Genomic DNA, 21,678 nt, shown 5'->3' on the forward strand with positions numbered 1-21,678 from the left:
GACACCTGCAGCCGCAGGGCCCACAGTCGCCAGGCCCGCCTCAGGTGCCACTGCCTGAGCTATGGGGACAGTCGCGAGGAAGCCCCGAGCTGGGCCCTCCGCTGTCCCGGCTGCCTCTCCCTGCCTGCGCCTCTGCGGCACCAGGAGGAAGGGGGTGTGACGAGGAGGTGTCACCTGAGGTGTGCTAGCAATGCAGATTCCTGCACCTGTTCCCGAGGTTTCAGGCTTGGTAAGTCCAAAGGCCTGAACTTACTTTCAGAGACTGCGTTTCCAGGGGTTAGGGCTGGGAACGGGACGTGATGGGAGAACAGCGTGAGGGTGGGGAGGGGCCGCCCCACTCGTCAGTGTCGACACCAGCTGCTCCGTCCCCTGAGCGTCTACCCAGCGCTGCCACGCAGCTGCCCGGGCCTGGCCTGCAGGAACCCCAGAGCCCGTGGAGCAGTGCCTAAAGGCGCCAGCGCTGCAGGTACTTCCTCCTGAGGGGAGAGGCCCTGGTGTGTGTCTTGACAGCAAAGGGCATCACGACCCCTTAATGGCCAGGAAAGAGGGCAGAGCCACGGGCCTGGGCCTGCTCCGCAGAATGCAGGACGAGCACCGGCCAGAGAGGGCCCAGGTCAGGCAAGCCCCTCAGCCCAACCCACGCCCTCAGCCCTCCCTCTCCACCCCTATCTCAGCCCTCCCTCTCCATCCCTACCCTCAGCCCTCCCTCTCCACCCCTACTCTCAGCCCTCCCTCTCCACCTGTATCTCAGCCCTCCCTCTCCACCCCTACTCTCAGCTCTCCCTCTCCACCCCTACCTCAGCCCTCCCTCTCCATCCCTACCCTCAGCCCTCCCTCTCCACCCCTACTCTCAGCCCTCCCTCTCCACCCCTATCTCAGCCCTCCCTCTCCACCCCTACTCTCAGCCCTCCCTCTCCACCCCTATCTCAGCCCTCCCTCTCCACCCCTACTCTCAGCCCTCCCTCTCTACCCCTATCTCAGCCCTCCCTCTCCACCCCTACTCTCAGCCCTCCCTCTCTACCCCTATCTCAGCCCTCCCTCTCCACCTCTACTCTCAGCCCTCCCTCTCTACCCCTATCTCAGCCCTCCCTCTCCACCTCTACTCTCAGCCCTCCCTCTCCACCCCTACTCTCAGCTCTCCCTCTCCACCCCTACCTCAGCCCTCCCTCTCCACCCCTACTCTCAGCCCTCCCTCTCCACCCCTACTCTCAGCCCTCTCTCTCCACCCCTATCTCAGCCCTTCCTCTCCACCCTTACTCTCAGCCCTCCCTCTCTACCCCTATCTCAGCCCTACCTCTCCACCTCTACTCTCAGCCCTCCCTCTCTACCCCTACTCTCAGCCCTCCCTCTCTACCCCTACTCTCAGCTCTCCCTCTCCACCCCTACCTCAGCCCTCCCTCTCCACCCCTACTCTCAGCCCTCCCTCTCCACCCCTACTCTCAGCTCTCCCTCTCCACCCCTACCTCAGCCCTCCCTCTCCACCCCTACTCTCAGCCCTCCCTCTCCACCCCTACTCTCAGCCCTCTCTCTCCACCCCTATCTCAGCCCTTCCTCTCCACCCTTACTCTCAGCCCTCCCTCTCTACCCCTATCTCAGCCCTCCCTCTCCACCTCTACTCTCAGCCCTCCCTCTCTACCCCTACTCTCAGCCCTCCCTCTCCACCCCTACTCTCAGCCCTACCTCTCCACGCACACACTCTGCTCCCACCCCAGACACCTTTGCTCAGCCTCGCCTTTGCCCTCAAGGTCTTTGGTCTCAGAGCTGCGGTCCCCTTCTGGCCCCGTAGGGCGCTGGCCCTGGGCCCCTGCAGCTGGAGCTGGGAGGTGGGGCAGAGGGGAGGCTCTCTGTCACCTGGCAAAGGGGCGTCGGAAGGGGTTAACATCGTTCAGGGGAGTAAGCTCTCCCCCTGGTACTTCTGGAAGCTGAGCCCTAGGAAGAGAGTTAACAAGAAATGGCGTTGAGCCTGTGTCCCTGCTTCCACCACCACTGCCCAAGCCTCCTGCAAAGGCTTGGGCTGCGGCCCCAAAGGGCAGGGCAGGAGAAATTGTAATTGTTTTCTCAAAATTGTGAAATATTCCAGAAGAGGAGATGGGTGGGGAAAACAGTAAATACATAAGACAGATTCGCCAAGAGTTCAAAGCTGGTTTCCAGGCCCGTGAGGGCTGGTGACGGTCTCATCCCTGTACTTCAGACATTGTTTATTCCCTGAGGGAGAGTCTCTTTACTCTGAGTCCGGGACATTTCTCTCTGCTTCCTCTGTCCACTGGGGCCGTGGTGCTTGGTTGGGCTGGGCAGGCCAGGCCCTGTGGCCTGTGGCCTGCAGCTGCGGGCCTGAGGGAACAAAGAGGAAACCCCGAACCAATGGGCTTGGACATCTAGGGGCCCAAGTGACCTGGCAGGATTCCTTGCCCGACCTGTAACAGGGCCTCCTGTTCGTGTGCACACAAGTGGGACAGATTCTCCCACGAGCCCTGAGGCTCCCAGAGGAGACAGGAAAGGCCCGAGAGCAGTATGGCCATCAGTACATGCCACTGCCTCTTTCCCCGTACTCTCACATGGCTCGAGACTCAGGAAGGTGGGTGGACCAAAAATGGCTACCAGTCAGAGCTTAGCTGTGTCAGGTACACCCTTGTCTGAGGCCTCACCTCTCCAGAGGGGCCTGACTCCAGGGCCCGAGCCCCCAGGGACTGCGCTATACGGACACCAGGGGCTCTCTAAGGGTGTCTGTGCCACCATGAGACGGCATAAAACCCAGCCCCGTCGTCAGGTGAGGGCTGCCTGGGCGCGTGTGTGTGTGCAGTAGAAAGAGCAGGGCCTGGAATTCAGCCCCCTAGTTACCATTTACCATTCCTGACATTTACTTTGTTTCTACAAGTCTCAGTTTCTCCATCATTAAACGGGATCCCTGCCGGCCTTTGCTGACAGAAACTGAATGGAAGTGTTTATAAACATACTCTAAAAATAAAATTCTCTTGAAGCACAGATCTAGAAATAAAATACCCTGAGATCCCAGAATCTGCTGTCGCCATAGCCCCACATAGGTAAATATGTGGATTCTGCAAATAACCAAAGCCAGTCCGTTTCAATTCCATTTAAAACAAACCACTTTAACCTTTTTTCTTAGAAACTTTTCTGGAGTCCATGACGTATCTCGTGGCATCCTGAAACAGGGTTCTTGATGACGCCAGTTCATCTTGAGCTCCCTGTGGCTGGCCAGTAACTCCGGGGCTACGTGTCCCGCAGTGACATGTCCCTACACTGCCACACGGTGTCACTCTTTGTGCCCGGGGTTTCCTCGTGGCCTCCTCCCTCGTGCTAGGCCACCCAGCTCTTCGTCACCATTTGCTGGTATCAGAACTAATGCTTCTGGTCTGGAGATGGACCGGCAGTTATCTTCGGGTAGAGAGAGTCACGAAAGAATATTTTTTCATTTATATTTTCTGGGTTTTCTATAGCGAGCATGTTTCATTTTCTAATTAAAAAAAAAAAAAAAAGAATGACAAAAAATTGCTTCTGACCCCAATTACCTCTCTTGATCCTAGACTGTACCATGACTTATAATGAGTTTAGGTGTCTGTCTCCCTAACAGATGCAACCCGGGGTGCTTCTTTGCAGCACACCAGCACTGGGCTGGCACTCAGTGGGTGCTCAGTAAGTGCTGATGGACCTGTAATTGGCTGGCTGCCCGGCCAGGAGGCTGTTGAGAACCCATAGGGGTGGTGTCCACAAGGCCGCTCGGGTCCTGGAAAAGCACACAACCACCCTCACCATCGGGGCTGAACCAAGCTGACTCTGAGGCCAGTGGCCCTGAGGTCATTTTGGACCTCCCACCTGACCTGGGCCGGGCCTCCCCTGCCTCCCCAGGGCTGGAGCGCTCAGCAGCACCGGGAGGTGCCCTCTGGTGGCCAGCCTAGGCCAGTGCCTGAGGCTGGCTCTGGGCCCGGGGTGGGCTGTGCTGGCCTCCTGGGCCTCGGCCTGTGGTTCCAGCCATACTCTGAGCAGCGCTGCCCGCCACTGGGCCCAGTGGGTTCGCAGGAGGCGCCTGGGCCCAGCCCGCTGGAACTGGGTGATGGCAGTTCGCTGGACACAGCCCCGGGTCGCTGACTGGGCGCAGGCCTCTGGGACCCTGGCGGCGAGGGAGGAGCCCACACCGAGGCCATCAGGGCCAGGACTCTACAGCGGGCTGCAGGGAGCCCTCCTCTACCCCTGCCAGTGCACTGCAGGACAGGGACCTCCAGGCAAAGCCTTGTGCCTGTACTCCTCCTCCCCCATCCCTCTTCTGGAGAAATCACATTCAAATGGGCACAGAGAGCAGCAGAATTATCACACGACAGGGACAGGCATCCTGTTTAGGGGACACAGAGAAAGCAGTCCTGTCAACTCCTCCTCCCCTCCCATCCCCCCACGAGCACTGGTTTATATCATCCAGGACCTGGTGTGTGTCTGGCCCGAGCTGGGCTGAGAATTTGCACACATTGTTTCTTATCCTAATCCCCGGAGCCACCCTGCAAGGCAGGCCTGTAATCTTCCTTGGACCTTCAGAGTTAGACTTGCCCAAAGAGGGGTGGCAGAGCTGGAAAGTGCAGAGCTGGAATTTGACCCCAGGGACCAGGACCTCCTCTCCCCATCACCCCTAGCCCCCGGGACCCGCCACCAGCCGTCAAATACCCTCTACCCTGGCCCCAAACAAGCCCAAGGCCTAAGCCGGAAGCACAGTGCGGGGCTGCCCTCAGGCCATGGGCACCCACCTGACGCTCAGCTTCGGGGCAGCATGGTCTTGGCTGACCCGCTGCAGGCAGGACTCACGTGCCCACAGCATCCAGCACAGGGCCTGGGCCTGGGTTCTCTCTCCTGCCTGCTGGCGGGCCTCACAGCACTCGCCTGGGGCCACTTGCCTTGCAACGAAGGTCTGCTGGGCCCGGGCCCTCCTCACCTTGCTGTCCACCTGGTGTCCCTGTGCTTGGCTTCTCCAGCAGGAGAAGGGGGCCTGGGCCACGTGCTGCTCCTGAGGCCGGGCTGCAGCTTCTGGGGCTTCACTGGCAAGTGTGGCCCCTGGTGCCCATCTCCTCCGGCCATCCTGGAAGGCTGGACCCTTGACCCGGGGCGTCACTGTGTCTCTCACTACTCCACACCAGGCCCGGAAGTGGCTGTAGAACAGGTGCAGAGAAGGGGCCCAGCCGACTTCCCAGTCAAAAGTCACATTAATTCAAAATGACACCCGAAAATCCCCCACAAACCATCACTGGTTCTTCACAGTTTTGCATACACAGCCCTGTGCCTTAAGAACGTATGGATCGATGTATAACAGGTGAAAAGCTCTGGCTTTCATTTAGGGGCCTTGGCATGCACTGGCCCCCGCCCCGGAGGCAGGTGCTGCCCAGGAGGGTGTAGGAACCCGGCAGTTGTGGGTTCAGGTCCCCCTCCACCAAGAGAACATCCATGCCCTGCTTGCAAGGCCACTCTGGGGCAGGAGGTCAGTGAGGAGAATGTGGTCCCCCGCTCCCAGATGGACCAAGAAAACATCAGCCACTCTGCGGTGAATGGTTCAATGGCCCCGTGGGGACACTGTGAACGCGTGTGAGTTTGTACAGAACCAACCCTGGGAGAAGGTGTCATCTGTCCCCTCTGCTTTTATTTTTTTTATTATTATTATTATTTTTTTTTTTGTGGTATGCGGGCCTCACTGTTGTGGCCTCTCCCTTGCGGAGCACAGGCTCCGGACGCGCAGGCTCAGCGGCCATGGCTCACGGGCCCAGCCGCTCCGCGGCACGTGGGATCTTCCCGGACCGGGGCACGAACCCGTGTCCCCTGCATCGGCAGGCGGATTCTCAACCACTGCGCCACCAGGGAAGCCCTCCCTCTGCTTTTAAACATGCACCCATGAACGGTATATGTGTGTCACTAGAACATGTCTATTTCAGATTTCTCTCTCTTTGTCGTGGCTGTTTGAGAAGTTGATTCCCCCCCGCTTTTTTTTTTTTTTTTGGCCTCAAGGCATGTGGGATCTTAGTTCCCTGACCAGGGATCGAACCCATGCCCCCTGCAGTGGAAGCACAGAGTCTTAACCACTGGACCGCCAGGGAAGTCCCTGATTTCCCCATTTTAACTGTGAGCTCTGAAACCAAAGGGCTGACCCGGCCAAGAGGTGGAGACCCGGGGCTTGTCAGGGCATCGGGTGGGATTAGGGGCTTACCATCCCGGAACTCCCAAATAATTCATATAATGGAAGCTTGGTGGTTTTGACTCCAGGCTAGGGTCTCCCTTCATGCCCATGATGCCCGGGTCTCAGGCCTCCAGCCTGGACTGCCCCTAGAGCTGCAGAGGCCACCCAGCTTCCCATTCCTGGGCTCTCTCCCTGCTTTTCCCGGGGTGGGAGTGACCCTCGCTCTCCCACCCCCAGGCCCGGCCACCTCTGCAGTAGGAGCTACTCTGGACTGGCCGCCGTGGGTCTCTGACGAGCTGCTGCCTCCTACCAGCCCCGGAACACGGCCCTGCGCAGGCCCTGGAGACGGGCGCGCACACACCGCCGGTACTTTTCACGCAGGAGCTGCTGTCCTGTGGCCAGAGAGATGCTGAAGTGCCCCTAGGAGCTCATTCCAGCCTCAGCCTGGGCCTCAAGGAACCACGGGCCCCTGCTCTGCCAGCCTCCGCCCTCTACCCAAGTGGGAACCAAGGAGGCCACCTAACTGTCTGGGTTAAGATGCTCCCATTACAGGCGTCTAACTGGTGACCAGGCCAACCAACTCAGAGTTTTGTTTGGTTTTTTTAATTTCTTGACGATGTTTAGGAGTCAGGAAAATTCACATAAAAATACAGATTTCCAGCTTTTCTGTAAAAACAGAGGTCTGGCAACACTGGGCCAGCATTCCTGGGCAACGATTAGGCTGGAGAAGCAGCTGTCCCCAGTGGACAGGACACGAACTTTCCAGAACAACCAAATCCCCACCTGCCAGCCCACTGATACGATAGCGGTGGAGTGAGAAGCCTCTTAAATTGCTTCCAGTGATCTCCGCCTGCTGTGCTGGGTGGGCTCTGAGGACACTGTGACTCCTGAAGGCCAGGTGAGGATGACAAGGATGAAGATGAAGATGGTGATGATGATGGTATAGCACCCACGAGGAGCTGGGTTGTGAGCTGAGCACTTTGTGTGGATTGTCTCACAGAATTCCCGCAATCACTCTAGCGGCGGCGGGGTGGGGGTGGGGCGGTAACCACTGTTATCCCCATTTTACGGATGAGTAAGCTGAGGTTAAGTAGCACGCTTGAAGTCCACACAGCCAGGGAATGGAAGAGCAGGTTAACGTGAACCCAAGCCTACAGCGTCCATGCCCCCCGGTCCTGCTCTGACACCCAGTCCTGGGGCGGGGTGGGGGGGGCGGGCAGGGGCGCGGTGGGAGCGTCCCATCACTGGACTCTGTGCTAGAGGACCAGAATCTTGGGTGTCCCTGATGGACCTTGGCGCCCCTCAGCCCTGGTGCTCCGTCCCAGTCCCCAACTCACTCTGCCAGTGGCAGTGACGGTGGCCCAGTGCACGTCGCTGCTGTCCCCGCCCCACTCCCGGGCCCACTGCTCCGTCTCCTGCTGCTGCACCAGCCGCTGCTGCCACAGGCCCAGCGCAGCCCTGCAGCTCTGATCCCAGGCCCGGGGGGCAGCCAGCTCTCTCCTGGCCCCCTGGGCTGTTGCCCCGTGGCTCCAGCCAAGGAGGATGCTGGGAAGCGGAGTGTCCACCCTCAGGTGGTCATTGCCACCCTGGGCCAGCCCGGCCCTCCCCTCCCCTCCCCTCAGAGGCAGGGAGGGCTTGGGGTGACTCTTCTCCCTCCATGCATCATGGGGGAGAATGGGTTGCTGGGGGCTGGAGGGCTTAAATGCTGCTCCGAGGGTCATAATGACAGGTGGTCGGGATACAGTGGGAGCCCAGATCCCCGATGCCAAGTGCTGCACTCAGCTCCTAGTGAGGAGCATTGCTACCGGCTGAGCGTTTACTGACGCCAGGCACTGCGCTAGGGGATGTGCGCGCCCCTCCCTCGCTGATTCCCGGTGGAGTGAGTCCTATTATTACCCCCATACGAACGGGGAGATAGAGGCAGAGAGAGGTTAAGCAACTTGCCCAAGATCACACAGCCAGTGAGGGACAAAGCTGGGATTACGACAGCCATGAAATTTCTGGGAGAAATGAATACCTCACACCTTTCAGCAGGGCAGGGTAGGAGGGCAGGAGGCTCTGAGAGGATCTGAGTCTGGGGTGTGAGGGGAGCCCTCTGGGATGCAGACCCCAAGGGGGTGCGGTGGGAAGGGCAAGGATTGATGGGAAACTGTAAATCCAAGGGTGGTGGGTAGCATGGCGCACCCGTCCTGGGGAGGGGCCCCTACCGCCTCTGAAGGTTGCGCTGGTGCCGCCGTGCCATGCCCCGGGACTGCTGGGCCTGCGCCTGCCAGAGCAGAAGGTGTCGCCCCTGCTGCCGCCGCCCAGCTGCCCACAGAAAGCTCACCGGGAACTCCTCCAGGAGCGGGGAGGGCCCGGGAAGCCTGGGGAAGGAGGTGTTAAGTCCTGGGTGCCCCGGGCGATGCCACCCCCTCTCCCTCTCCTCCCCTCCCCCTCCCCCCCCTGCCCCTCACCCTCTCCAGGGAGCTGCGGGGTGTCCTGCTGGGCCCGGCATCCCAGGACGCCGCCCAGAACCGCTGAGGCCAAGGTGGTCCTGGCGCTGCCTGGATCCCGTGCCCTCAGGTGCCAACCCCTCAGGCTGTGACGCAGCGCCCGCTGCTGCACGCCCTCGAAGAAGGAGCTACCGGAAGGGGCAGGTGAGTGCCGGGGGCCGCCCCCCTCACCCCTGGCTGGGGGTGCCGCAAGGGTGCCACCGTGAGCCAAACGCTGGGCCAGAGCCGGGCAACCCCACCTCCCACACGGGCCGTCCACTAGGACCAGCGGGGGCTCTAAGAAATACCGATGCTCACTGGGGTCCCAGGCCCGGAGATTCTGATGTAATGGCCTGGGTGCGGCTTGGGCTTCCCAACTTTTCCAAAGGCCCCAGGGTGACCCCCCGTGAGCAGCTGAGGCTGAGACCACAGGTCTACTTGCCCTGATCACCTGGCTGATGCTCACCACACTCCCTGGGGGCGTGGGGGCCACACAGCTGACGGGGGGTGGAGCCGAGCCCAGGCCCAGGGACCCAAGACTCAAGAGCCCACACCAGTACTTCTGCCTCGGCTCCGTTATAAAGGTAGGGAACTTGAGGCCTGGGGGAAAGTCATTCCCCCAAACTCCAAACAGCAGCACACCTGGAATCCAAGCTCTCATCTCAGGCTACAGGGCAGCCTCACATATGTTGCAGGGAGATATGGACTGTGACCCGGTACCTAAAGGCCAGAGGATAGACTGGGGAGGGAGGGAGGGCTACATTCTGAAGGATCGTGGTGAACTGAGTTTCCTTAGAGTTTCAGGGATGCATTAAAAGGGACTGAGGATCCAAGTGGACCAAGTGGGTGTGGGGCTGATGGATGCCAGGTGTACAGCTTTTTTGGGTTTGTTTTTATTTTTTTCTTGTTTTGTTCTTTTTTGTTTGCTATTTTGGGTTTTTTGTTTGTCTGTTTCTTTACAACACCTTGTGTTGAGGGCTGACTTTCAATAGATCTCAGCGTGGGAGCTCCTCTGCTAGGTGTACAGCTTTTAAGGACAGAATTCTTAACCCTGCAGCTGCTGGCTGACATTCCGTCAGTGAAGCTGGGCCCTCCTGACCTCCACTGGCTTTCTCACCCATAACCATCAGCCTGGGCTCTGAGTCCCAGCATCCCATCTTGTATAAAAGCATCACAAAACAAAACAAAACAAAAGCTTCACAAGAAGGTCTCACTATAGGGAGCTTCTTGCTCCTGATTCAGTGTGATTGAGAGCAAGCTGCTTGACCCCTGTGAGCCTCAGTTTCTCCAGCTGTGTAATAAGGCAAATGGGGGCAGGGGAAAAAGTGGCTCCTTCACTGATTCATTGACGGTATTTGTTCTGTGCCTTCGGCAGCCTGGGCATCTGCAAGACGCCTGGAGACAGTGGTGAGGAGACGGACACGGTTCCCACCACCAGGGGGCTCCACTGAGCCAGGAGATGGGTGAGAGGTGGGTCCAGATTCTGGGGAGGGAGAGGAGCATGAAACCAACCTCCCCATCAGGTTCCAGCCACCCTGGCAGGACTCCGTGTCTGTGCCCCTGACCACTCCCTGTCCTCCACAGCTCTCTGCTCAATCACTGACTCAGTGGCCCTAGGTTACCTCCCCCGGCCCCACGCCTGCTGGGCACCACAGGGTACCAGGCCCCATGCCGGGGCCACAGAGAGGAGCAGGATGTGGCCCGTTCCCTATGGGCCACTCCATCCAGTGCTGAGGACTGCTCACCTTCCCACCCCATGCCCTCCAGGCCCAACCCCAGGTCGCAGACTCACGGACACCTACTCTGCCTGCTGGCGCTGGGAGAGCTGCGTCCTCCAAAGCAGCAGCGCCCGGTGGAGGGCCAGCCTCCGGCCGGCTTCCTACAGGGAGCCCCGGCCTTGCTCCCGGGGCAGCGCCTGGGCCCGGGCCACCACCCCCAAAACCTCCCCACCGGGACACCTGGAAGATCCCATCTTCCTCTGTCGGGTTTTGGTGGGTCGGGGGCAGGGGTTGTACATCCCCCTAAGACCAGGAGCTTCCCAGAAGCAGGGGCTACGTGTCTTCCAGGTGGAAGACTGAACAGGTCTCTCGCCTAGAGGAGCTCATGATGGAGGTCAGGATGGGGCCCACCAAACCCTGCTGCTCCAGGGACCCCTCCGGACCCTCCCAGGCCTGCCAGGCTGCATCCCCGAGAAAGCTCCCGATCCCATCACCTCCCCCCGCGAGAATCCATAAATCAACTGGGCGACTGCTGAAGGAGCTTAAGGGATGCTGTTGGCTGGGGTGGGAGGGAGAGGGAGCCCCTTGGCCCGCCACTCCGCCACTCGCTCACCTGCCTTCCGCCAACAAAGGGACAGCTGGATCACCTTCGCCCCATCTGAGGCCTGGAGCTGCTTCATCTGCACCCACTGCTGCAGGCACAGCCTCAGGGGCCCTGCCCGGCGGTTGGCCATGTGGCCCCGGTACCAGGTCCCTCTTTGCACGAACCGCTGCCAGGCCCCAAAGCACCTGGAGAGCCAAGAGAAGGGGCTGGTGCTCATCGTAACGACTGCAGCTACAGCCTCCTGCCATGTGCCAGACACACCGCCGAGGCCGTGGGCAAGCCACTCCCCTCCCTGAGCCTCAGCTTTCTTGTCTGTCAAATGGGGCTGCTGTAAGGATGGTGCGGCATGCCATCTGCTGAGGCCACACCGTCACTTCTGGGTGCCCGGATGGCCTTAGCAGCCTCCTACCTGCCCTCCTGCATCCACTGTTGCCCCCGTCCCTCCAGTCAGAGCCTACACAGTAACCAGAGTGACAGTTTTCAAATCTCAAATCAAATTATCTTACTCTCTTGCTAAAATCCTCCAGCAGCAGTCCCCTTGCTCTGATGATAAAATTTCGACTCCTCCCCACTGCCAACAAGGCACTCTCTGCATGGTCCGTCCCCCACCCACCGTTACACACCTTCCCAACCTCATCTCAAAGCACCCCAGCCCCCAACCCCATACTAACAGGGCTCCGAACAGACTGCCGTTCTTTGAATTTTCCATGTTCCCCTCCCTGTCAGAAGTCTTTGCACATGCTGCTCCGTGCCCTCTGCCTGCCACTCCTGTCTGCTGTCTCTCCACCAGTCAGCCATGCACCCTTCCCATCTCTGCTGAACCCTGGTCGAGGTCAGCTCCCTTTGTCAAAAGTTCTCATAGAAAGCTCTATCGGGGGCTTCCCTGGTGGCGCAGTGGTTGAGAGTCCGCCTGCCAATGCAGGGAACATGGGTTCAATCCCTGGTCCGGGAAGATCCCACATGCCACGGAGCAACTAAGCCTGCGAGCTGCAACTACTGAGCCCTTGTGCCACAACTACTGAAGCCCACGTGCCTAGAACCTGTGCTCCGCAACAAAGAGAAGCCTATGCACCGCAACAAAGAGTAGCCCTCGCTCACCGCGGCTAGGGAAAGCCTGCATGCAGCAACGAAGACCCAACGCAGACAATAAATAAATAACTAAATTTATGAAAAAGAACTCTATCGGGGGATGCGATCAGCAAAATGCAGACAGTAGGAAACTCTACCTGACAAGCAGCCTGGTTTCTTCAACAGATAACTTGCAAGGAAACAAACAAACAAACAAAAACAACAGAGGGGAGTCCCTAGATTAAAAAGAGCTTAAGGACTCCTCAACCAATGACAGCATGTGGGCCTTATTTAGATCCCAATACGAACAAACTATAACAACAGGGACTTCCCTGGGGGTCCAGTGGGTAGAACTCCGTGCTCCCAATGCAGGGGGCCAGGGTTCGATCCCTGGCTGGGGAACTAGATCCTGCGTGCATGCCGCAACTAAGAATCTGCATGCCACAACAAAGATCCTGCAGGCCGCAACTAAGACCCAGCGCAGCCTAAATAAATAAATATATAAATACCAAAACCAAAAAAAAAAAACCACAAAAAACTATAACAACATATTTGCTTGTAAAACAATTGGAAATTTGAATGCTGACCAGATATTTGTTAGCATTAAGGAATTATTCATTTTTTAGGTGTGATCCTGGCATGGTGGTTCTGTTGTTTAAAAGACACTTCATGTTTTAGAGATGCTACAGAAATATTTACAGGTGAAATGGTAGGATGCATGGGATCGGCCTCAAAATTATATAGTGGGGGAAGTAGCCAGGGTACAGATTAAACAAATTTTCTCAGGAGGTGATTTTCGTGAAGCTGGATGATGGGTACACTGAGGTGGATTATCCTATATTTTTCCTACTTTCATGTGAGATTAAAATGTCCCATAATAAAATAGTTAACAAGGAAAAAAACAACTTCATGTAGATCTGTGTTTCTTCCCTTCACAACACTTAACTTTGGTGGTATTCACACACACACACCCCCTTTGTGATTGTTAATTTCCTGCCTGTCCCCGCACTGGGCCATGGGTTCCATGAGGGCCAGTGACAGCGGGCATTAAGCTTTGCTTATAACGAAATCCCAGCCCCTGGGTGGTGTCTGGCAGGTCTCAATAAATGGCACATGTATTCATTTCTTATTTTCATCATTTCAACACTCCGAGTCAGGAACTGACTTAAAGTGCATCTCCCAGCTGCATCTCACCCTCTGCCTCAGGGGAGGCGGACCCCACTCCCACTTTCCCTACCTGCAGAGCCAGGCCCTCTGGCACTGGGTGTCCAGTGGGGACACCCAGGCTACATCTGCAGCAGGAGAGAACACCAGGCCTGGGGGCGCCTCTCCATCCTCTGAGTCCTCAACATGGCCCCGGAGGCCTCTCCCTGGACCCCCTTCTCCTGCCTGGCCCATTCCCTCTGATGGCACCACAGGAGGAAGGCTACAGGGAGGGAAGAGAGGGGAAGAGAGACTGAACGGAGGGGAACGTCAGGGCCAGGGGGGACCACTGACTCCTGGGACCCCAGGCCGTGTGGCCTCCGGCCAGTCCCTCTCCACTTCTGGGCCTCAGTTTCCGCACGAGTGAGTCATTTCTAAGGACTTGCCAATTCTAACACTCAAGCGTCTGTCCGGCCTGTACCAGCGTCCATGGCACACAAATGCAGGATGCGCGCCTCTCATACTGTGTGTCTTTTTTTTTTTTTTTTTTTGTGGTACGCGGGCCTCTCACTGTTGTGGCCTCTCCCATTGTGGAGCGCAGGCTCCGGACGCGCAGGCTCAGCGGCCACGGCTCACGGGCCCAGCCGCTCTGCGGCATGTGGGATCTTCCCGGACCGGGGCACGAACCCGTGTCCCCTGCATCGGCAGGCGGATTCTCAACCACTGCGCCACCAGGGAAGCCCATACTGTGTGTCTTTGAGCTGGTCACTTCATGTCTCTGTGCCTCAGTTCCCCATCAGTAAAATGGGCACAATGCCTTGCTGAGATCACCACGAGAGAATCAAATGAGATCTTGTCTGGGAAGTTGCCAGAGTAGATACTCGATAAACACTCACTCATTCACTCACTGAGGACCCCCTGCCCTGCCTGGCTCCGTCTCCCTCGTTTCCCAGCGCCCCACATCTTACCAGCCAGCTGTTGCAGAGCCTGCAGGATCTGGACTCCCCTGTCTCCTCCATCTGGCCTCGGTCCAGAACACAACGGAATCGGCTGGGCTCCCACCTCCTCCCTCCGACTCCTTGGACTGAGAGTAAAATTGCCCAGAGAGAAACTGATGCCCAGGCAGAGGGAGGGCACCTGGTCCCAACCCATCCACCCCAGCCCTGCAGTGCCGTCTGCCTGCAGGAGCAAAGGTGCGCTGAGCCACCCCCTGTTCTGTTCCAGGCAGTACGTTCTACTCCTGAGTATGTAAGTGATTTGGGGGGAGGGTTCTGTTTTTGCTGAATTCTCGTCAATACTATTAGGGTTTTTCACAACACACATGCATTAAAATAAATATTACTTAAATAATTATTTTAAGCACACTTGTTTCATTTTAAAATAGGAACAAAAACAATACGTCACTGGAATGGAAAATTGAGGAAAAGAAAATAACCACCTTTAATCTCACCACTCCAGAGATGACCACCATTTTAGCATTTTTTTGGGGGGGATGGGGGATGACATTTATTTATTTATTTGTATTTTTAATAGTGGTAAAATACACATAATATAAAATTTACCATGTTAACCATTTTTTAAAGGAATACTGATGTGATTATTGTGACTTTCTTTTTTTACTTTTTGAATTTTTTTATACATCTTTATTGGGGTATAATTGCTTTACAATGTTGTGTTAGTTTCTGTTGTACAACAGAGTCAATCAGTTATATGTATACATATGTCCCCATATCCCCTCCCTCTTGAGCCTCCCTCCCGCCCTCCCTATCCCACCCCTCTAGGTGGTCACAAAGCACCGAGCTGATCTCTCTGTGCTATGCGGCTGCCTCCCACTAGCTCTCTATTCTACATTTGGTAGTGTATATATGTCAGTGCCACTCTCTCACTACATCTCAGCCTCCCCTTCCCCCACTGTGTCAAGTCCATTCTCTACATCTACGTCTTTATTTCTGCCCTGCCACTAGGTTCATCAGTACCATTTTTCTAGATTCCACATATATGCGTTAGCATACGGTATTTGTTTTTCTCTTTCTGACTTACTTCACTCTGTATGACACACTCTAAATCCATCCACCTTACTATGAATGACTCAATTTTGTTCCTTTTTGTGGCTGAGTAATATTCCATTGTATATATGTGCCACATCTTCTTTATCCATTCAACTGTTGATGGACATTTAGGTTGCTTCCATGTCCTGGCTATTGTAGATAGTGCTGCAATGAACATTGTGGTACGTGACTCTTTTTGAATTACGGTTTTCTCCGGGTATATGCCCAGTAGTGGGATTGCTGGGTTATATGGTAGTTGTATTTTTAGTTTTTTAAGGAACCTCCATACTGTTCTCCATACTGGCTGTATCAGTTTACATTCCCACCAGCAGTGCAAGAGGGCTCCCTTTTCTCCACACCCTCTCCAGCATTTGTTGTTTGTAGATTTTCTGATGATGCCCATTCTAACCCATTTTAAAATTAATTAATTAATTTATTTATTTATTTTTGGCTGCGTTGGGTCTTTGTTGCTGCACACGGGCTTTCTCTAGTTGCAGTGAGCAGGGGCCACTCTTTGCTGAGGTGCGTGGGCTTCTCGTTGAGGTGGCTTCACTTGCTGTAGGGCACCTGCTCTAGGCACGCGGGCTTCAGTAGTTGTGGCACTCAGGCTTAGTAGCTCCGCGGCATGTGGGATCCTCCCGGACCAGGGCTTGAACCCGTGTCCCCTGCATTGGCAGGCAGACTCCCAGCCACTGCGCCACCAGGGAAGTCCCCATCTTAACCATTTTTAAGTGAGCAGTTCACTGGTATTAAGTAATTCACATTGTTATGCAACATTTTAGTATATTTGCTTCTGGTTTTTTTCCTATGCACCATTTTACGTTCATAGGAAAAAATATTTTAGGTACTATTTTTTTATCCTCTTTTCGTTTTTCATTGAACATTGCCATAACCCTTTTTCTTCTCATTAAAAATTCCATGCAAATACCCATAAACCTACTTCCAGGAAGGGGAATAATATACATAAGGAGGGAGGTGAAACTTTCAAATTAATCGAAATCCTTCCTTCTATCTCGAATGTTTTTTCAAATCAAACATGCATTACTGTTATGATTAGAAAGAACACCAGTAAAGCTACCGAAACAAAAAATAAAGAAAAAAAGAGTGGGGAGGAATTTTAAAAATCTCAATAAGCATCATATTGAACTGTTGCCAAATGTTTATCACATGGTTAAACTACAGTGTTCTCTCTCGCTGTTGGGTGTTTAGGCTGTTTCGAAGTTTCCACGGAGTGTAAATAACGCCGTGATGGACAACCTTTTGCACAAATCTTGGTCCACGTTTGCCGGTTTTATCCTCATTCCCTTGTGGGGGAGGGGAAACGGGGGACAAGGAGGGAGGGAAGGCCACCAGCACTGCCCAGGTCACACTGACCGACCTGGAGTGTCCCAGACCACCTGCTTCTCCAGGCGGTGTCCACCACCGGCTTCCTTCCTGAGGGGCCTCGGTCCTGGCCTCCCCCTGAGGATGGGGTTCCTGGCTCAGCCTGGATGTGAAGCCGCCCTTGTTTCTGCTGCTGAATCAAGTTTCTCCACTGGGACAAGAGAGAAGGGGAAGAGGGACATTGGCTGTAGCCTCAAATGTACCCTGAGCAGCAGGGGGTGGGGCACCAGGAAGGGCAGGGACACGAGTCAGACGTTGTGGTTTTAACCATTAGACTCCCCTGCCTCTTTGGGAATGAATGAATGGATGAATGAATGAATGAATGGAGAGATAGAGCTCAGGAGGCAGGGTTTTCCTTGGGAGACAAAACCTGGAGCTGGACCCTCCTAAAGCACTTTTCCCAAGGAGGGAAGAACACGGAAGTTCCCTCCTGGTCCTGGCTGGCAAACCGCTAGTAAAAAATAACAACCGGGACTTCCCTGGCGGCCCAGTGGTTAAGACTCTGCGCTTCCACTGCAGGGGGCATGGGTTCGATCCCTGGTTGGGCAACTAGGGTCCCGCATGGCACACGGTGCAGCCAAACAGAAACAAAAAGCAAAACAAACACACAAAAAATAGCAACCACTGAAACAGTAGAGTGCTTGCTACGTGCTAGGCAGGGTTCTGAGTTCCTTATATTTATGAATTTAACCTCACAACAACCCTGAGAGGTATGTACTATTATGATCCCATTTTAAAGGTAAAGACACTAAGGCACAGAGAGGTTAAGTAACTTGCCCAAGCTCACACAGTGAGAAAATGTGGGGGAAAGGCAAGTGGCGGAGACAGGATTTGAATTCAGGCAGAGCTCGGTCATGTCTGGGCTGACACCGCCTCCCCCATACTTCCAATCACTCAGGAGGAACAACCTGCACCCCAGGAGAGCCTCCTCCCCAGACACACGGGCACTTCATCACCTCCCCATGGTCCAACCTGGAGGCCCCTAACCTTTTGGAAGGTCCGCGCCAGCAGGGCCTGCGTGTGTCGTCCCCACGCCGCCTCCAGCTGGGCCTCCCGGAGCCACAGTGTCCACCGCGGCGCCCGTAGGCCCCTGCGCCACAGCTGCCGGCAGCCCAGCGCCATGGCCGCTGCCACTGCCCGCCGCCTCTGCACCCAGTGCCGCCACGCTCTGAAACATCTGGCCGGCCACTGCCGGCTCGGGACGGACCAGGCTGACCAGGGGATGGGCCTGGTCCCCAGTCCCAGGGAGAGCTGGGGGCTCAGCAGCACCCACGTCGCCTTTCCAGCATGGAGGCTGATGCTCCACGCTGTGGCAGGAGAGCTGGCTGGACCCCGGGAGAACTTCCGTCTGTGGAGGGCTAGCCTTGGAAATCCCAGACAAGAGAGCTCCTGGGGGCAGGAGCTCATGAATGCAGGACAGCCTCACGGGTTTAGGATTCCCGGGACTCGCGTTCCTGTCCTTGGGGCCCGGGGAGGTTCCCTCCCCCTGAAATTCTGCAAGGATCTGCCATCCGGGCCTTATCTCCGTCAGGCCCGAGTCTGCAGGCAAACGGGAGAGGAGGCGTCCCAGGAGCATGGCCCCGGCTCCCACCGCGCAGCCCACGACCTCACCGGCCTATCTCAGACTCCAGGCTCACGGCGTTTCCGGCTTCGTTCTTGGAAAACAAAGGGACACGACACAGCACTCAGGCCAAGAAGCACGCAGGACTGGACACTCCCTGCTAAGCCTGCCTGCCCACGGCCTCCCTTTCTGAGGGAGGGTGACAGAGGAGTGACAGCCAGCTTGGAGCGAGAATTCCTGGGAGGCAGCCCTCCTCCCCCAACCCCGAGTCCCCCCCTTCCCACTCCCAGACCCCTCCGGCCTCTACCTGCAGGGCACTCCTTGCGGGGGGCCGTGTCTGGCAGACCGGAAGCCGGCCTCTCTTCTTCCCTGCCGACCTGCTCCCGTGGGGTCCTGCCCCCTCCTTCCCGCCCAGGGAGGATGCCCCGGGCTGAACTGGACGAGGCTGAAGAGCAGAGTCTGGCCTCCCTGCTGGCCGTCCCTTGAGGGAGCAGGGGGTCCTCCTTCTGTCACCTGCCCTATGTGGTCCCTGCGGAGCACTTCTCTCCTCGTCTTACAGGGTGGGCAGGAAGGACCCCTTGCTCAGGGTCAAGGGCAACCCCAGGCAGCATCTCCAAAGTAGTCTCCAGTGTTCCAGGCTTGCTGCTGGCCTGAGAGTCTGAGAGACCATCCTGGACCCCCGGTGCTTCTGGGAAACCTGCAGTTTCCCTGAACCCTTGGGAATGTTTCCTCCTCTCATCCCAGGAAGCAAGAACAGGCTGGCTGGGCTGGGGGCGAGCAGGGAGTATCTGGCCAGCTCTGGTCCAGGGCTCCTGCTGCACAGGGCCTGGGGGCTCCCGGGGTGCCTGGCACCTGAGACAGACTGCCTCACGCTTCAGGCGTTGCACGGAGGCCAGCAGCTGGTGAATGGCAGCTTGGGATGGAGCCCGAGTCCGGCTCTGGCCAGGGACAGCCGGCTCCTCCAGGGTGAGGGCTTCCCCCACGAGCCTGGAGGTCCAGCCCCCCAGGCCACACTGGGATCTGGGGTCCGGCCGCGTGTGCCCTTCGAGCGGGCCCAGGCCTGCAGCGGGCCAATGTCTGGGCAGGGGCTATTGGTGGACAGCAGCCGGAACCACCTCGGGCGGGAGGCTGGGGAAGCCAGTGGCCCTCGGGGTCGGGGGCTTCCCCCGGGCATCCTGTGCGGCCAGAAGCTTTCCTGAGCCCCCGACCAGAGGTGACGTCCCCACTCAGCCACGCTGGTCTCCCTGACGCTCGGCTTGCTCTGCTGGATGGCAAACGCCTGGGCTCTCCCTTGGGGCCTCCCGGCCGGGGGCTACAAGTTGCTCTGCTGCCGGAAGCTTGAGTTGGTCAGCAGGCCAAGCGTGTCCCTCAGGGCGAGGCCCAGGCTGGGGCTGGTCAGGTGACTCTGGACTCGGCAGGGCTCCTGGCACAGCACTGCCCCCGGGGATGGTGTGGTGGCAGCCCCCCTGCTCTCGGCCTGGCCCACGGGCACCCACCGGCCATGTCTGCTGGCCTGGCTCTTCCGGAGTCTCCGCCGCTCGAAAAAGAGGACAGACAGTTATGCCCTGGGGGAGAACTTGGTGGTCGGTGCTGGGGAGGGACAGGTGGGGAGGGACAGGGCGCCACACGGGAGGGAGCCCAGGCTCCAGAGGTCTGCGTCCCCTCTGTCATCCCCGGGGGTCTTCAGCCAGAGCAGCGACCTGGTGACAGTGCAGGGACTCAGAGTAGGGACAGGGCGGGGCAGGGAGGGGCGTAGAGGGAAGCGGGGGAGAGCTGGGAGGCTGCTTAGGGGCCCAGGCGAGAGATCACGGGGCCGGGATGGCGCGGCAGGAGGGTGGAGAGAAGGCGACACATCAGACCTGCTGAGAAGGCCTAGAAGATTGTGAAGGAAAGAGGAGGGTCATTGATGGCTCCCTGGTGTCCAGCTTGAGCAAAGAGGTGCTGGGGCATCGCAGCTGGGGTGAAAGCAAGACTCAGCAGATCAAACAGCTAAACGTGGGCTGCTCTGGTCCCAAGGGGTGGGCGCTCCCTCCCTGCAGGTCTCCCCCGCCCCCCAGGCCATTCTGCAGCTGGGAGACAAGGCCTCTTGAGGGCGGGTGAGATGCCTGGGAGGGTCTGGCAGGTCGTGTGGGCCATGAAAGTCTGTAGACAGGAACTAAAGGTCAGAGAAGTTAAGCACCCTGCCTCACGGTCACACAGCTAGAACACAGAGAAACAGGCAAGAAATCGGAATCTGAATTTGTTCTTGGGCTGTTGCCTCTTGGCTGCACCAGCTCTGTGGCCTTCTGGAAGCGCCAGGAGCCTGAGCAGGGAGGTCCCCAGCCCACCAGCGCTGCCAGAAGCCCGACCTGTGAGGGCCCCTTCTCTGCCAGGGGCCCCAGACAGGCCCACTCCTGCGCCCCCCTCCTCACCTCATGGCCTGACTTCCTGACCCTCCCTCGCACCCCAGGCTGGAAGACTTTGTCCTGGCCCAGCTGACCCTGAACAGCTAATCTCTGGAATTAGCAAGGCCCTGTGCTGGCCTGTCTGGGAAAGGGGCGCTGGGCTGCTACCCGAGGGGACCTCGCTCCTGCCACCTCTGACCCAGACCCTCTGAGCCTCTTGCCTGGCCTCAGGGGGGTGGCCGGCCTGGGGGGCACATTCTCCTTGTGGTTGGTGTCAGGTCTCAGCTCTGCGGGCTCCAGGGCAAAGCCAGGGTGGCAGCGACCTTGGTCCACACCACAGCCCGTCCTGTTTGATTAGAGGGACTCTGAGGGGTGAGGATAGGGTGCCCGCCTCCTACCCAGCCACGCCCAGCCCTGGTCCCCACTCCCACACTTCACCAGCATCCATGGTTGCCCTGAGGTCCAGCCCCAGCTGTCCTGTTCAGGGCCCCTTGGGGTCTCCTCTCCCCAACCCCCGTACCACCCCTTTCCCTTGTAATTTTCTCGTGTCTTCCGGCACCCACTCCTAACACTGATGACAGATCCCTGTGGACCCTGCTTCCCGAGCAGCCCTGTCAGGTGAGGGCTCTTTCTCTAGGCAGGAGGGGGGACCCTCTTTGCTTCCAGTCGCCCCTTCCTGACCATTCTCCCTCTCTCCTCTCTAAAATGCTCTGGTTCGAAGTTCCAGGCAGGCCAGGAAGGAAGTCCTCGTCATTTATTCCTTGAGGATTTCAGCTCCCAGCTCACTGTCACTTTCTGCAGCACACACCTAACTTCTGGGTGGTTTCACCCTGCACGTGGACAATCCCTCCAACTCCTGGTCTGCGAGTCCTTGACCTTCTAACCTCCCACCATCCTGTCCTTCACCCAACCTCAGTCACCCGCTCCCAGGGTGCCCCCAGACTTTGTCATCCTCAGAAACTGCACCCCCGCCATAATTTCAGTTTCAGAGCCCACACCCATCTTTCCAGCTCCCTCCCTCTGGTGCCCCATCTTTCCTTCCATGAGACCCGACCCTCTGCCCCTACCACCCTTCGTCCTCCGTCCCACCGGACCCATCGTGATGTCCCTCTCCCGCCTCCTGCAGTTGAACCAT

General features: G+C 57.4%; 1 protein-coding gene across 1 annotated transcript; it reads right to left on the reverse strand.

Moving 5' to 3' along the window:
- Positions 1–377: 377 nt before the first annotated feature.
- On the reverse strand, positions 378–21,678 carry C1H1orf167 (chromosome 1 C1orf167 homolog). The gene is given in 19 exon segments (XM_067026355.1): positions 378–476; positions 3,994–4,126; positions 4,749–5,147; positions 6,411–6,502; positions 7,501–7,708; positions 8,371–8,526; positions 8,610–8,783; positions 10,437–10,725; positions 10,966–11,141; positions 13,262–13,332; positions 13,335–13,450; positions 14,136–14,186; positions 16,590–16,749; positions 17,586–17,786; positions 18,025–18,137; positions 18,467–19,213; positions 19,216–19,696; positions 20,799–20,889; positions 21,611–21,678. Coding segments are annotated over 19 exon segments (3,825 nt in total).

Source organism: Kogia breviceps, chromosome 1 (genome assembly GCF_026419965.1).
Source record: "Kogia breviceps isolate mKogBre1 chromosome 1, mKogBre1 haplotype 1, whole genome shotgun sequence".
NCBI lineage: Eukaryota > Metazoa > Chordata > Mammalia > Artiodactyla > Physeteridae > Kogia > Kogia breviceps.